The 15,207-nt window shown below is 35.8% G+C and overlaps 1 protein-coding gene across 1 annotated transcript; it reads right to left on the reverse strand.

Annotated features, from left to right (window-relative positions):
• Positions 1 to 3,538: 3,538 nt before the first annotated feature.
• On the reverse strand, positions 3,539 to 13,876 carry nmbr (neuromedin B receptor). The gene is made up of 3 exons (XM_073817085.1): positions 13,488 to 13,876; positions 10,495 to 10,840; positions 3,539 to 4,463 (listed from the first exon to the last, which is right to left on the reverse strand). The coding sequence occupies exons 1-3, from the start codon at positions 13,874 to 13,876 to the stop codon at positions 4,080 to 4,082; spliced, it is 1,119 nt and encodes a 372-aa protein (XP_073673186.1). The 3' UTR covers positions 3,539 to 4,079.
• Between the last annotated feature and the right edge of the window lie 1,331 nt (positions 13,877 to 15,207).

Genomic DNA, 15,207 nt, shown 5'->3' on the forward strand with positions numbered 1-15,207 from the left:
GGTTAACTTTATCTGTGAATGAACAGATTATGGTCTTTAAAACCAAATTTGCATTGCAGTTGCTAAGGGAAGTTAATAGCCTAGAAATAAATAAAACTTGTTTGGCAGCTCTCAAGTCTGGTTTGAGGTAGATTTGTAGAAGTCGAAAAATCTGTTTATTTTTATTCCATTTGAATCTTTAATAACTTAGCATTTGAAGCACATCGTGATTGACATTATTGAACCATTTATGTCTCACAAATAATACAATTAAAAACTCACAAATACGTTGAAATCATTTCGAGAAAACATTATAATACATCTTTGCAATAAACGCATACAATAAAACCATCGAGTTATATTTTTTAACACATAGAACCATTACATGGTGTATTCATTCATATTTATTCATTCAAGTATGGTCCCATAATTAACATGTTTGTAAAATATTGTGTTATTGTTAAGTTAAATTGTATTCTTTTTTCAGATATAAAAAGAAATGGTTAGGAAACGTGCACATTCTAAGCATAACTGACATTTCATCTTCTGCTGGAGTTGGACTTTCCTGATTAAAATTGGACCTCTTGAATTAAAAATCACTTACCACTCTATCAAATAAGTTCTGAAGTAAACTAAATTGTGTTTTCTTCAAGTAGAGTGTAATCAAAACCGTTATATCCAAGCTTGATTGAGTTGAGTTTTGACTATTGATGTTTTTAATTAAAAGATCTTGATTAAGATTGCATGATCTTGTTATGGTCAACATGCATGATTGAATTGTCATTACTGCATTACATAAAAATCAGCTATGCTTGTAAAAGACACATCTGTGCATTGATCTGCAACCACAACCCTTCACTAATGCTTCAATTTAAGAGCAGAGGAGGCCCTGCGGCTCCATGTTGAGTCATAGTCATACTATAACTAATGAATTGTAAGTGTTACAATAACAGATTTTGTTTTGCTGTTTTTGTTATCACAGTTGATGACTGTGATACATACAATTTACATCCAAATTAATGCAAATAATACAGCTTGAATTTCTTCCAAATAAATAATATTCATTTGTAAGCAGAAACTGGCAAATTAATGAGCTTAAAATATGTATTTGATAGATTATCATCATCCTTTTACCTCTTTTTTTTTTTTTGCATGGGTTCTTAAAGATATAGTTAACCAGTCTTCTCTTGATCCAATGTAAGAGTGCTGTTTAGGTAAATCCATATGTTTAATTTACTCTCAGAGTGAAATCCCAATAAAATAGATAGAAAATGGGTAGTGTGCCTGTTTAATCAATCATCCCGAATTACATTTAGATCCTGCCTCTGTGGAACAGTTACAATCGATTGAGGAGGTAAGTTTGATGTGTCTTTTCACTGGGTGATGCTAAAGGACACTATTTATGCTCATTATGTTCAGCACTGTTGTATCTTTACATTATAGTAAAGGTCAAAAGTTTACAGCTCCCTTTCAGAATCTGCAAAATGTTAATTATTTTACCAAAATAAGAGATATCATACAAAATGCATGTTATTTATTATTTAGTACTGAGCTGAATAAGATATTTCACATAAAATGTTTACATAAAGTCCAAAAAAGAAAATAGTAGTTGAATTTATAAAAATTACCCGATTCAAAATTTGACATCCCCTTGATCCTTAATACTGTGTTGTTACCTGAATGATCAACAGCTGTGTTTTTTTGTTTAGTGATAGTTGTTTATGAGTTTGAACAGTCCTGAACAGTTGAACTACCTGCTGAAAAATCCTTCAGGTCCCACAAATTCTTTGGTTTTACAGCATTTTTGTGTACTTGAAACCTTTCCAACAATGACTGTATGATTTTGAGATCCATCTTTTCACACTGCGGACAACTGAGGGACTCATATTAACTATTACAGAAGGTTCAAAGACTCACTGATGCTTTAGAAGGAAAAGCAATGCACTAAGAACCGGGGGTGAAAACTTTTGAAACAGAATGGAAATGTGTACATTTTTCTTATTTTGCCTAAATATCATATATTTTTTTTTTATTTAATACTGCCCTTTAGTGGCTACAGAAGATACTTACATGTTTCCCAGAAGACAAAATAAGTTAAATTTACCCTGAATTCAAAAAGTTTTCACCCCCGGCTCTTAATGCATGTTTACAACTATAACTAAACACAAAAACACAGCTGTCAAACATTCAGGTAACAACACAGTATTGAAAATCAAGGGGATGTAAACTTTTGAACAGGGTCATTTTTATGAATTCAACTATTATTATCTTATGTGGACTACTGTATATGTAAACATCTTATATGTGAAATGTCTTATTCAGGTCAGTACTAAATAAACAACAACATGCATTTTGTATGATCCCTGTTATTTTGGTAAGATAATTAACATTTTGCAGATTCTGAAAGAAGGATGTAAACAACTATACTACGCAGGGTGTAAAAAGTAGAAATTATGGGTACTGTCTGTAAAATAATGTAATGTGTTTGTACCAGTTGAGATTTTCTCATTAAAATATATATATTTTTTATTATTTTTTGCCCAAACTGGGCACTTTTTTAACATCAGGGGAATGTTAAATTGACACCAACTTCTTGAAATGTATTTCTTGGATTAAATGTAACATTCAGCTGATTGTATTTGACACAAGTCAAGTGTCAAGTGAGTAATGGTAATTTTCAACATAATTAAAACACATTGCTTTAGGTCAAAGATTCTGAGTTGTGGGAACTGATTTGTCTCTTTACAAGGACAAATTATTGTAATTAGTTATCACTAATTACATTTTCCATTAAAATGGATTTCATTGTTTTGACGAAAAGTTACTTAAGCTTCATGGAAATGTGATTTGACTTGTTCAGTGAAAGAGACCAAAATGTATTATGATGACCAATGAAATATGCACTTTGAAGGCCTATGAAAGTGTGTGTTGAGTAAAAGTGCAAGTATTCAGCTTTAACCTTGTGTAAGGTACAAATGTTCAAACTAAATAATACCGTAACAACCACAAGATCACAAAAAACTCTTTAAACTTGTTGTTTATGGCACTGAATCATGTACTGTTAAGGTTTGTTGCTTTTTTTTTCAGGTTCAGCAACTTCATGAAGGCTCAAAACGTGGCTCGAAGCTGCACTGCCTGTTCCAGTCCAGCAGATAAAAACAGTCGCTACATTTATAGGTAATATTTTCACCTCAGGACTGAATGATTATTTCACACCATTAGATACAGACACTACGCACTCCAGACAGAAAGATTTAAAGATGATGTTCTGCAATGCCGCGATTAAGATGGCAATATTTGCTGGGGAATCTAAGAATGACAAACAGCATGTGTTATTGATATTAATCTGCCACAATTATCTTGGCGTTCCTATGACACATATATCGCAAGGTAAGGAGGAACGTGTCTGAGAAATTGATATTCCTGTTGAATCCTAATCTGTTTATGCATATATTAATCTAATCACCACAGTTTACCCTTGAGTGTGCGACCTGTCTGATCTATCATCGTAGACATTAACATTCACCGGGAACAGCCATGTCTCCCGTTGCTCCTAAATTGAATATATTGTCATTGTCTGAGAAATAAAAAAGAGATGATAGGCAATGTAAATGATTTCAGTGGCATCTCTATAATACGCTTGCCGTCAAAACTGCTTCGCCAAACATTCATTAACTGTATTAAGTGCACTTTCCGTCGATTAAAGTTGAATTTATATCATCTGATTGGATGATAAATTAAATAAGATTGAGCTGAAAAAGCAAACCAGCCATTATACAATAATGGAAACCTTTAGTCCAATCTTTTGTACAGATCTGATATTTTATACAGGCAGAAATTGTGTTTTGTTGAGGAGAAATAGAATTAGTCTTCATTTCTGTTTGCAATAAGAATAATGTTTCAAAAATAAAGCAAATTTCATTCTTGGGCTCAAGCAACTATTGAAAAAAAAAAACATGCATGCAATATTTACAACAGTCATCCTTCTGTCTTCCCTGCTTCAATAACCGCCCGTTTACCCAGCTGGGTCACCAAACGCTTCAATCAAATCTAAATGTGAGTCACCAGCAACCCTTATGCTTAGGTTTGGAGAACAGATACTAAATGCAGACTCCTGTTTTTTGCCCATGTCCGTTGGCGACGACAGGAGTGCTCTTCCTAATGGAGGTCATACGGATAGCAGAGGTGCTCTGGAGGTAGCTGGTGTTGCGCTCTTGGTATTTGCGCTGTCTGCACAGCAGCTGGTTGTTGAAGTGCCTTCGGAAGCTCTCGCTCAGCAGATACAGGGCAAACGGGTTCACACAGGAGCTGGAGAAAGTCAACACGCGCGCCACAAGCGTGATGATGAGGTGTGACAGCGAAGAGTCGATCTGCCGATAGTTGAACGAGCGGTACATGTAGAGAACGTGGTTGGGGAACCAGCACAGAGCGAAGAGGCCCACAAACACCAGAACGATCTTGGCTAGACGCTTCCTTGTTTCCGTCTCAAAAGAGAAAATGAGAAAAATTGACAGATAAGTCCACTCGATAAAGCACAAGGTGCATTTTAAATGAGGAATAGGTCAATAAAATTGCATGCAACGTCAGTAGTATATCCTCTAGCCTGATTCTGAACTTGGGGATTGAATGTCATTTGCTGGAATCAAGTTGGTGAGTGTTAGAAACTTTGTTCAAACACATTTAAAAAATCGTAACTATTCCAAACTTTTGACTGGTAGGATAAGTAGCTTTGTGCTTTGAATGTATCTTGTTCTTATAAAAAAACACTACCAGTCAAAAGTTTTTGAACAGTAAGATTTGTTTTTGTTTTTTGAAGAAGTCTCTTCTGCTCACCAAGCCTGCATTTATTTGATCCAAAGTACAGCAAAACAGTACAATTTTGAAATATTTGTACTATTTAAAATAGGTGTTTTTTTTATTTGAATGTATTTTAAAATGTAATTTATTGCTGTGATTTCAAAGCTGAATTTCTAGCATCATTACTCCAGTCACATGATCCCTCAGAAATCATTCTAATATTCTGATTTGCTGCTCAAAAAACATTATTATGATTATGTTTTTCAGGTTTCTTTGATGAATAGAAAGTTCGGAAGAACAGCATTGATCTGAAATAGAAATCTTCTGCAACATTATAAATGTCTTTATCATCACTTTTGGTCAATTTAAAGCATCTTTGCTAAATAAAAGTAATAATTTCTACAATTTCTTATATATATATATATATATATATACAATATTCTATACTGACACATACTGACTTTCAGCTTTTAAATGGTATAGTGTATAATGTTTTTCCAGATAAATGCTGATCTTTGGATCTTTCTATTTGCCAAAGAATCCTGAAAGAAATGTACTCAACTGATTTAAATGTAGAGAATAATAATAAATAATAATCTTGAACAGCAAATCAGCATATTAGAATGATTTTTGAAGAATCATGTGACACTGAAGACTGGAGTTGCTAAAAAATTACATCTTAAAATATATTCAAATAGCTATGTTAAATAGTAAAATAGTAAAAATATTTAAAAATTGAAATTTGCTGTACTTTGGATCAAATAAATGCAGGCTTGGTGAGTGGAAGAGGCTTCTTTAAAAAACATGAAAAACACTATTCAAAAATGTTTGACTGGCTGTACATATCTTGTTTTATTTTCCACAGAATAAAGAAACCCATACAGGTTTGGAAAAACCAGAGAGTGAGTAAATAATTCTCATCTTTAGGTATATAATTTTTTATCAGTTGGCTCTTGAGATTCTGCGATACCATGCCATGGCCATGCATGCCGTTCAGAGAAATGAATGATAGATGGATGAATAAGACAGTGTTGCTTTGTCCTGTGAAATGCACCAAAAGAGATAAGAGCAGCGGTAAACTTCTAGGATGATATACTGTATTATCAAGAGCAAGAGGGAGCAGAAAATGTAAGCTGCCTTGAAACAGCTGCTAAAAGAGAATATTAACGAGGATATCTGTCATCCTTAAGGACCTTTGGCACAATGCTTAACTGATGATTCACAGCCCGGCAAATGATAAAGTGCCCTGTCTCTAAAAAACTGTCAAGGGAGCATTTTATGAAGGGTGTCCCTCAGTTCAATAGAGGCTCATTTAACACTTTCTCTAAAAATGTTTATGGTTTGGCTCTTCAGAAAAAAATCTGGTCTTAGATCATCATAAAAGGGCCAATTCCATTTACAACAGCTGTAACTGGAATGTGACATTAATTTGTAAATAATGAGTTAAGGTTATGCGCATTATGAACTGCATTAAGAATGCTTTTTGAATTCTAATTGAATTCCTGAATTTTTAACCCCTTAGTGTTCCAACGTTCCACCCACAGAACGTTTTGCATTGAGTTAAGTTTGACAGGAATGCTAAGGGGTTAAAGTTGTAAAAATGTTTTACAAACAAAACATGCTATTTGAGTCTTTATACTGCTATATGAGTCTTTGCAAAAAAATGTGCAAAGTAAATGTACTACAGTAGTAAGTAGTACAGTTTTAAAATGTATATATGTAATCGTGGGTTGACAACTCCTTGTTCGACAGAGTAGATAGATAATCAGATACATAGATAGATACAAAAAAATCTAATAGATACTAAATAGATTAAAAAAAAAACTCAGGCAAAAATCAGACAGTGACACTATTAACATTAATTTCTAAATAATGAGTAAGGGTTATGCGCATTATCAACTGCATTAAGAATGCCTTTTGAATTCAAATTGAATTCCTGAATTTTTAAAGTTGTAAATATATTTTACAAAAAAAAATTACACTGTAAAACATTTTCACCAGTTTCAACTTAAAAACTTAAGTTTAGCAGCTGCCTTACCATTTTAAGTTAAGTCAACTCACAAGTTAAATCAACAAATTTTTATTGTAATAAGTTAAAATGACTTAAAATTTTAAATTAAATCAGCTTAAAACTATAAGGCAGCTGCTGAACTTTTTACAGTGATACTATTTCAGTCTTTATACTTTCCAAATTTCATGTTTAATTTAATTGAATAATTGCTGTTTCTGAGAAAAAAAAGTAAATTAACTGGATTGTGTATCGCAAATATTTTTTTCAGATCGGGACTTCAAATCCTGTACCGCAAATCATTTGATTCCTGTCTAGACTTCGGAACGTGTATCGCAAATCATTTACTTTAGATCGAAGCAGGTTTGTGAATAATTTTGCGAATTGAATGATTCAAATCAAATGACACGCAAAGCTCCAGTCTCAAAAGTCAAATGATTTGCGATCTGCTCTCTGAGTTTGGGAATCATTTTTTAAAATGGGACTTCAGAGTGTGGATCGCAAAACATTTGATTTAGATCGGAACTTCAGAGTGTGGAGCGCAAATCATTAGATGTAGATCAGAACTTCAGAGTGGGTTTGCAAATATTTTGCTTTAAATAGGAACTTCGGAGCGTGGAACACATAATTTGATTTAGATTGGGACTTCGGAGCGGGTTTGCAAATCTTTTGCTATAAATCGGAACTTTGGAGTGTGGAACACATCATTTGATTTAGATTGGAACTTCGGAGCGGGTTTGCAAATCTCAAATCATTTGATTTAGATCAGAACTTCAGAGTGAGTTTGCAAATCTTTTGCTTTAGATCAGAACTTCGGAGCGTGGAATGTGAATCATTTGATTTAGGTCGGAACTTTGGAGCGGGTTTGCAAATCTTTTGCTTTAGATCAGAACTTCGGAGCATAGAACGCAAATCATTCTATTTAGATCGGAACTTCGGAGCGGGTTTGCAAATCTTTTGCTTTAGATCGGAAATTTGGAGTGCCAATAATTTGATTTAGATCGGAACTTCGGAGCGGGTTTGCAAATCTTTTGCTTTAGATCAGAACTTCGGAGCGTGGAATGTGAATCATTTGATTTAGGTCGGAACTTCGGAGCGGGTTTGCAGATCTTTTGCTTTAGATCGGAAATTTGGAGCGCAAATCATTTGATTTACATCGGAACTTCGGAGCGGGTTTGCAAATCTTTTGCTTTAGATCGGAACTTCAGAGCGTGGATTATGAATCATTTGATTTAGATTGGAACTTCTGTGCCGGTTTGCAAATCTTTTGCTTTAGATCGGAACTTCAAAGTGCAGATTGTGAAACATTAGATTTAGATCGGAACTTCGGACCGTAGAACGTGAATAATTTGATTTAGATTGGAACTTCGAAGCGGGTTTGCAAATCTTTTGCTTTAGATCAGAACTTCGGAGCGTGAAACGCAAATCATTTGATTTAGATAGGATTTTTGGAGTGGGTTTGCATCTTTTGCTTTAGATCGGAACTTCGGAGCATGGAACACATTATTAGATTTAGATTGGAACTTCGGAGCATGGAACACATTATTTGATTTAGATTGGAACTTCGGATGGGTTTGCAAATCTTTTTCTTTAGATCGGAACTTTGGAGCGTAGAACGCAAATCATTTGATTTAGATTGGAACTTCAGAGCGGGTTTGCAAATCATTTGATTTAGTTTGGAACTTCGGAGCGTGGAATGCGAATCATTTGATTTAGATCGGAACTTCAGAGCGGGTTTGCAAATCTTTTGCTTTAGATCGGAACTTCGGAGCGTGGAATGTGAATCATTTGATTTAGGTCGGAACTTTGGAGCGGGTTTGCAAATCTTTTGCTTTAGATCAGAACTTCGGAGCATAGAACGCAAATCATTCTATTTAGATCGGAACTTCGGAGCGGGTTTGCAAATCTTTTGCTTTAGAGCGGAAATTTGGAGTGCAAATAATTTGATTTAGATCGGAACTTCGGAGCAGCTTTGCAAATCTTTTGCTTTAGATCAGAACTTCGGAGCGTGAAATGTGAATCATTTGATTTAGGTCGGAACTTCGGAGCGGGTTTGCAAATCTTTTGCTTTAGATCGGAACTTCGGAGCGTGGATTATGAATAATTTGATTTAGATTGGAACTTCTGTGCCGGTTTGCAAATCTTTTGCTTTAGATTGGAACTTCAAAGTGCAGATTGTGAAACATTAGATTTAGATCGGAACTTTGGAGCGGGTTTGCAAATATTTTGCTTTAGATCGGAACTTCGGACCGTAGAACGCGAATCATTTGATTTAGATCGGAACTTCGAAGCGGGTTGGCAAATCTTTTGCTTTAGATCAGAACTTCGGAGCGTGAAACGCAAATCATTTGATTTAGATAGGATTTTTGGAGTGGGTTTGCATCTTTTGCTTTAGATCGGAACTTCGGAGCATGGAACACATTATTTGATTTAGATTGGAACTTCGGAGCATGGAACACATTATTTGATTTAGATTGGAACTTCGGATGGGTTTGCAAATCTTTTGCTTTAGATCGGAACTTCGGAGCGTAGAACGCAAATCATTTGATTTAGACTGGAACTTCAGAGCGGGTTTGCAAATCATTTGATTTTGTTTGGAACTTCGGAGCGTGGAATGCGAATCATTTGATTTAGATCAGAACTTCATAGCGGGTTTGCAAATCTTTTGCTTTAGATCGGAACTTCGGAGCGTGGAGCGCGATTCATTTGATTTAGATCGGTACTTCTGAGTTTGCAAATCTTTTGCTTTAGATAAAAGAAAATTAACCGTGGTTTTACTATATTAAAAGTGTAGTATAGTTTGTAATACTTTAGTAATACTTTGCATGTGCTTTACTTTATTTTTGCCCATTTATCTATTTCTCTTTCTTTTTTTTTAGACACTTAAAGGTTGTATCAGCGATTTCTAGCCTGAAACATAAAGTGTCAAATTCAGCTGACCTTTCATCACGATCCGCTCGCTGCCTGCCCCATAAATTGTCTGTGAAAAAACCGCGTCTCTCTGGTCAGCCTAGGGTCCAAGATATGCCAAAAAAACAATCGGCACTACCAACCTTTCCACACATAAACAAACAGTGTTCCAACCAATCAGCGTCAGGGGTTTGGTGTTGTGGACTTTCGCTCCGCCTCCCTCACATCCCAGCACCAGTAGGAAAGTCCACAACACCAAACCCCTGACGCTGATTGGTTGGAACACTGTTTGGTTATCTGTGGAATAGTTGATAGCGCCGATTGTTTTTTTGGCATATCTCGGACCCTAGGCTGACCAGAGAGACGCATTTTTTTTCACAGACAATTTATGGGGCAGGCAGCGAGCGGATCGTGAAGAAAGGTCAGCTGAAATTGACCCCTAATGTTTTAGGCTAGAAATCGCTGATACAACCTTTAAATTCTCTGAATACATTACCTGTAATTTTATCTGCATTGCAGTACATTATTCTTCCTGTTATTCCAAATTCCAATATAAGTTTCTTTGGAGTGTATCCCAAATTCACACTCATTCTTAAATTTAGAATTTGGCAGAACCCTGCCAATTACCATTTGAAGCACATTACAGGTTAACCTTTTGCAGTGACAAATCTGTACATTCTGTAGTATTATCTCAACTGTGATATCCAAAACACGATTGATGGATAATACTTGAAGAAGAACTTGTTTTGTCAAACACAGAAGATGTGTGAGCTTTACTCTCTTCCCCAGGAAACTCTTACCTGTCTTTTGGAGTGCTCACTAATCTCACCTGGCATATCGTGAGCACTCTTGATAAGTGTCCTCGCAATGTGGTAGTAGTAAACAGAGATAATGCTCAGAGGGATAAGGAAGTAGACGAGGAATATCATAATGGAGTGAATCTTGGGATGCATCTCGTTGGAGAGTGGATACGGCACACAAGCGGTGAACGTCATGTTCTTGTCTGGCATGTGAACCACCTGCGAGAAGACCGCCTCAGGGATAGCCAGCAGCACTGAGACAACCCATATAGTGATAGCCTTCAAGCAGGTCCAGAACACTGCGCTGGAGGTCTGGATGTCCATGGGATTCACAATAGCTTTGTGTCTAAGAGAAACATACGTAAAGAATCGTCAGCACACAGATTGCTGGGCCTTTCATCCAGGTTGAGGATGGATGAAAGAGAAAATTGCCTTGTTTATCAACAATTTGTCATTGCTTGAGGGAAAACAACACAGTGGCCTTTTATCTGATGTCAGATTTGATTCTCTGCTGCGGTTTATGGTTAGTCCACACTAGGATGTGTGTCTGTTTATACTTGACCCGTTATTAGTAAAACAGATTAGGCACTTTAACTGTTACTAATCTGTTTCTTAAATAGTTATATTCCATGTTTTTAAAATTACTAATGTTGTCATACACAGATGCTCTTATTGGATGAGTTTGTTATGAGACAGTCGTTGAAGAATTTAATTACTCTTTTAACACAGTCATAATCGGAAATTACACTATTGTTTTTACAATTTAATTGTGTTAAATCTACTGTACATATATACATGTAAAAATGTATGTGTGTATATATATATATTTTTTTTTACATTTTTTTAAATGTAATCCTCCTGTGTGTGTGTGTGTGTGTGTGTGTGTGTGTGTGTGTGTGTGTGTGTATATGTGTCTATATATGTGTGTATGTATATATATATATATACACACACATACACATACTCACATATATTTTTACTTATTTACATTTTTAAAAAGCCTTTACACTGGAGATCCTCAATAGTTAGTCTAAAAGTACATGATCAAAGTCATAAATGATTCATCTCTAGGTTAATGTTTTTTCCTAAAAGAAAAGCTGTCCTATAGGAAATACGATATTTCCTGCACACATCTTTCCGATATTCTGCTGGGGCTGCAAAGCCTAGACAGAATACACAAAAACCAATAGAGGAAATTCATGGTGGAAAATTGGTTGCTTTTGTTCCAATGAAATTGTCTATTTTCTCCTATTGACAAACCGGCACGGTTTGATCTATTCGACAGTGTCCTTTAGACATTCAGCTGCCATCATCTCTAAGGTAAATGGAAATCTCATATGACAGTATCCTCACCCTGACTTCTCCCTTCCACCAGGTTTCACTGCCCCGGGCTTGCTTTTTCCCTCTTTCAATGAAAACGGACTGCCCTGCCCGAGGCGTAGGTTATCTAGGGAGCGCCACAATCACAGCCTCTCCCTCAATAAACAAGTCAAAATTGAACATACAGTATGAACCAACTAACATGCAAATGAACTTGATTGTATTTCACGCGTGCCTGTGAATGCTGAGTAAATTCTAATCAGATTAAGTCTTCAAAACAATACAACTCATCAAAGTGCTTGACGTCCTTCCTCAGGCAGAAGCTTCTCAAATCCATCATTTTAGATTTAATTCCTTTGGTCAGGAGATTCATTATCACAATAGCTGAACATTGACTACATTTTGCATCACGATTGTCGTTTTCGGGGACGGAACTGTTAATGCAGCCTACAGATCAATAGCAATAAACGAGAACTGCTTGGACCCCAGGGTGCTGGCATAATCACTGTGACACAAATGAACTTTCAGGTGCTCCAAACAACAAACAGACAGAGCAACAAATCAGACCAGGAAAGGTCATCACCTTTAGTCAGGGCCCCCAAGCACTGACACAACAATGAAGCATCACAGAAAGGACATTTGTCATCTTCATCTTCACCAATGCTCTTTTACAGACTTCCAGTAATGAGCTTGTCAATTATTAAAACAATAATATTGGGTAGTCAATCATCATTTAGGATATGAGGCACTTTAAGCAACTAATGAAAACTTGAAATTCTGAAGATATTCCTATTTATAGTTGTCGTTTATGAGAAGAAATATTAGGGAATTATGCTCCCAGTGTATGTGGAGATTATCTCGAATGAACAATAAGTTTTGCTAAGCTTTATCCCAAACACTCATCTCTCAGCTGTAATGATGCCTCAGTTATTTACAGCAGCCTTGGTCCAATTTGGTTATGAAAACACTGCATTTCTATAATAAAATTCACTGTGGTGGGAGTAAATCAGAATAATAATGTCAGGGGCAGGTTATATACAGTAGATGACTCCTAGCCATCAACAATATTTATGTGTATAGAAAGTGTAAAAAACCAAACTACCTCATAAATCTTTCATAATCTGTCTAAATCTGTGCTCTGTGCCCACCTAACCTCATCACTCTGTGTAATGTCAGAGAAATTAACTGCATTTTTGTTGTTGAGAAATGCATCTGAGCCATGAATCAAATGTAATGCAGAATCCCTCCAGGCTGGTTGCCAGATGCTGTATGATATCTACATCATCACGATTAATTCCTCTGTAAATCAAAGTAATTTGTATTTGCTTTCAGCTACAGGTGCTTAATAAGGCAGTCTATACTACTTGATTAATTAAAGCAGTAACTATAGACCTAATCTGATTTTTTTCTTGTGGTTTATTTATATATATATTTTTTTCAATATAGTTTGGAATATGTATATATATATATATATATATATATATATATATATATATATATATATACATACAAAAACAATACATATTATATATATATATTGCTAATTTCTCTTTTATTTTATTGATTAAACATCGTTATCTTCTATCTAATTGTCATAATTGTCATTGTAATTTCACAGTAGTGAATGTGGCAGTGACTGCAGTTGTTCATTTCATTGATTATTTTTGCCTTACCTGTCCGCGCTCAGTGCCGTGAGAGTAAACACGGAGACTCCGACCGAGGTGAGCTGGATCACCGGGATCATCTTACAAGCCACCGTTCCAAAAATCCACTCCTCATAGAAATACCTGAACGCGTCCACTGGTACACAAGTGACCAAAAGCAGCAGATCTCCCACGGCCAGGCTGGAGATGAAAATGTTTGGTACACTTCGCATCGCGCTGGTAGTGATGAATATTTTCACAAGAGTAATGTTGCCCAGTAAACCAACCGTTATGATAAGTATGTAGACCGACGGGATAACGCATCGAATGATGAAATGCACCGTTTCCCCTCCGTCCGATGTCCAGTCATCTGTGAAGTTCTCATAAACTGAGGTATCCTCAGAGAAAGTGTGCTCCATATTTTGTTTTAGTGGTTAGAAAGCAAAGAAGTTCGAAAGGCTTTAAAAGTTGTCCAGTTAGGAGGAGTGAAAGAGAGGGAGAGGTGCTGTCCGCCAAACTTAGTGCTGAAATGAGCGATGTCTTCAGCCACGTCCCTAAAAGTTGACTGGCTTCTTTGACAGGCAGGAACAAGTAAAGGGGGAGCGTGTGGCAAACCATTTTAACATTTAACCCTTTAAAAAAACTATTATGTATTGATGTTATTAATATGTATTTTAGACTACCACATAGAAATATATATATTGTTATTGTTTATTGTTTTCGTTTTCGAAATTTTTCGTTTTCAAATCATTGATTTGACTGAATTAACTGAATTATGCTGAATAATGACACTGTTGTCTTCTGTAGCTGCTTTTTAGCTGAATCTTGCAACGCTTTTATCCAACTATACTGAAGTATATAAACTACTTATAGCTTAACTGAGCCTTCACAAACAGTTTGATTGACAGACGATCTGCCTAATCATAACGTTGAATCTGCAGTTTTTTCCGACAAACAAATCAGACAGGAGAGTAGTTTAAGTTTGGGGGACTTATACTTAAACTGGATGTCAAACTTAGGGTTGTGTATCGAGAACCGGTTCCATTTTAGAACCGGTTCCAAATTTCCATTAACCGGGTATTCGATAAGACACGCGCATTTCGATTCCGCTTAACGATTCCCGCGTTCGCATTTTAATGTGATTTTCAAACGATTTAAGTGGAGGAAAGAAAAGAACTTGCGCATTGTTGCACATATCTGAAACACGAGCACGGAGAACACCGGTCCTGATGCGGGCTCCTGACCTGTGTCCGTTCTCGAAACAGTTCCGTGCATTTCCACTGCAGAAAAGGTTGTTCTGGCCCGGAACTGACTTCTCTTTCACATTTATTGACCTGTATGAACGAAATACGTCAGCATATCCTCATAAACACAGCGTTTTTTTTTTTTTTTGTCTTGAGTGAACGTAAACAGATGAGAAAGAAAACGCATGTGTAACAGTATTCTTAGGTCTGTGTTCGGTGTTAAAGAGACAGCCGTCTAATAAACGTGCGGCCTGTCATAAATGTTAATCAAAGAACAAAAGAAAATCATTAACTGACTGAATATCTTTTATAAATTTAATGAGGACTAATCAATATTTTATTTATGAAAAGCAAACTATGCAGTGTTTTTAAACTTTTGATTTCAATTTCTGTACCTGACATTTGTTCAGTTTTATTTATTTATGCTATTGCTAATTGATTTGCTCCTATTTTATTACTTGTCTTTAACAATTTAATGTTTGAAATTTATTTGGTAAAACCATAGG

Source organism: Garra rufa, chromosome 13 (assembly GCF_049309525.1).
Source record: "Garra rufa chromosome 13, GarRuf1.0, whole genome shotgun sequence".
NCBI lineage: Eukaryota > Metazoa > Chordata > Actinopteri > Cypriniformes > Cyprinidae > Garra > Garra rufa.

Coding starts and splice junctions, on each gene's coding strand:
- nmbr (XM_073817085.1), bottom strand. CDS start 13,876: ATGGAGCACACTTTCTCTGAGGATACCTCAGTTTATGAGAACTTCACA. Junction 10,841..13,487: donor ACGGCACTGAGCGCGGACAG/GTAAGGCAAAAA, acceptor TGTTTCTCTTAG/ACACAAAGCTATTGTGAATC. Junction 4,464..10,494: donor GTGAGCACTCCAAAAGACAG/GTAAGAGTTTCC, acceptor TTCTCTTTTGAG/ACGGAAACAAGGAAGCGTCT.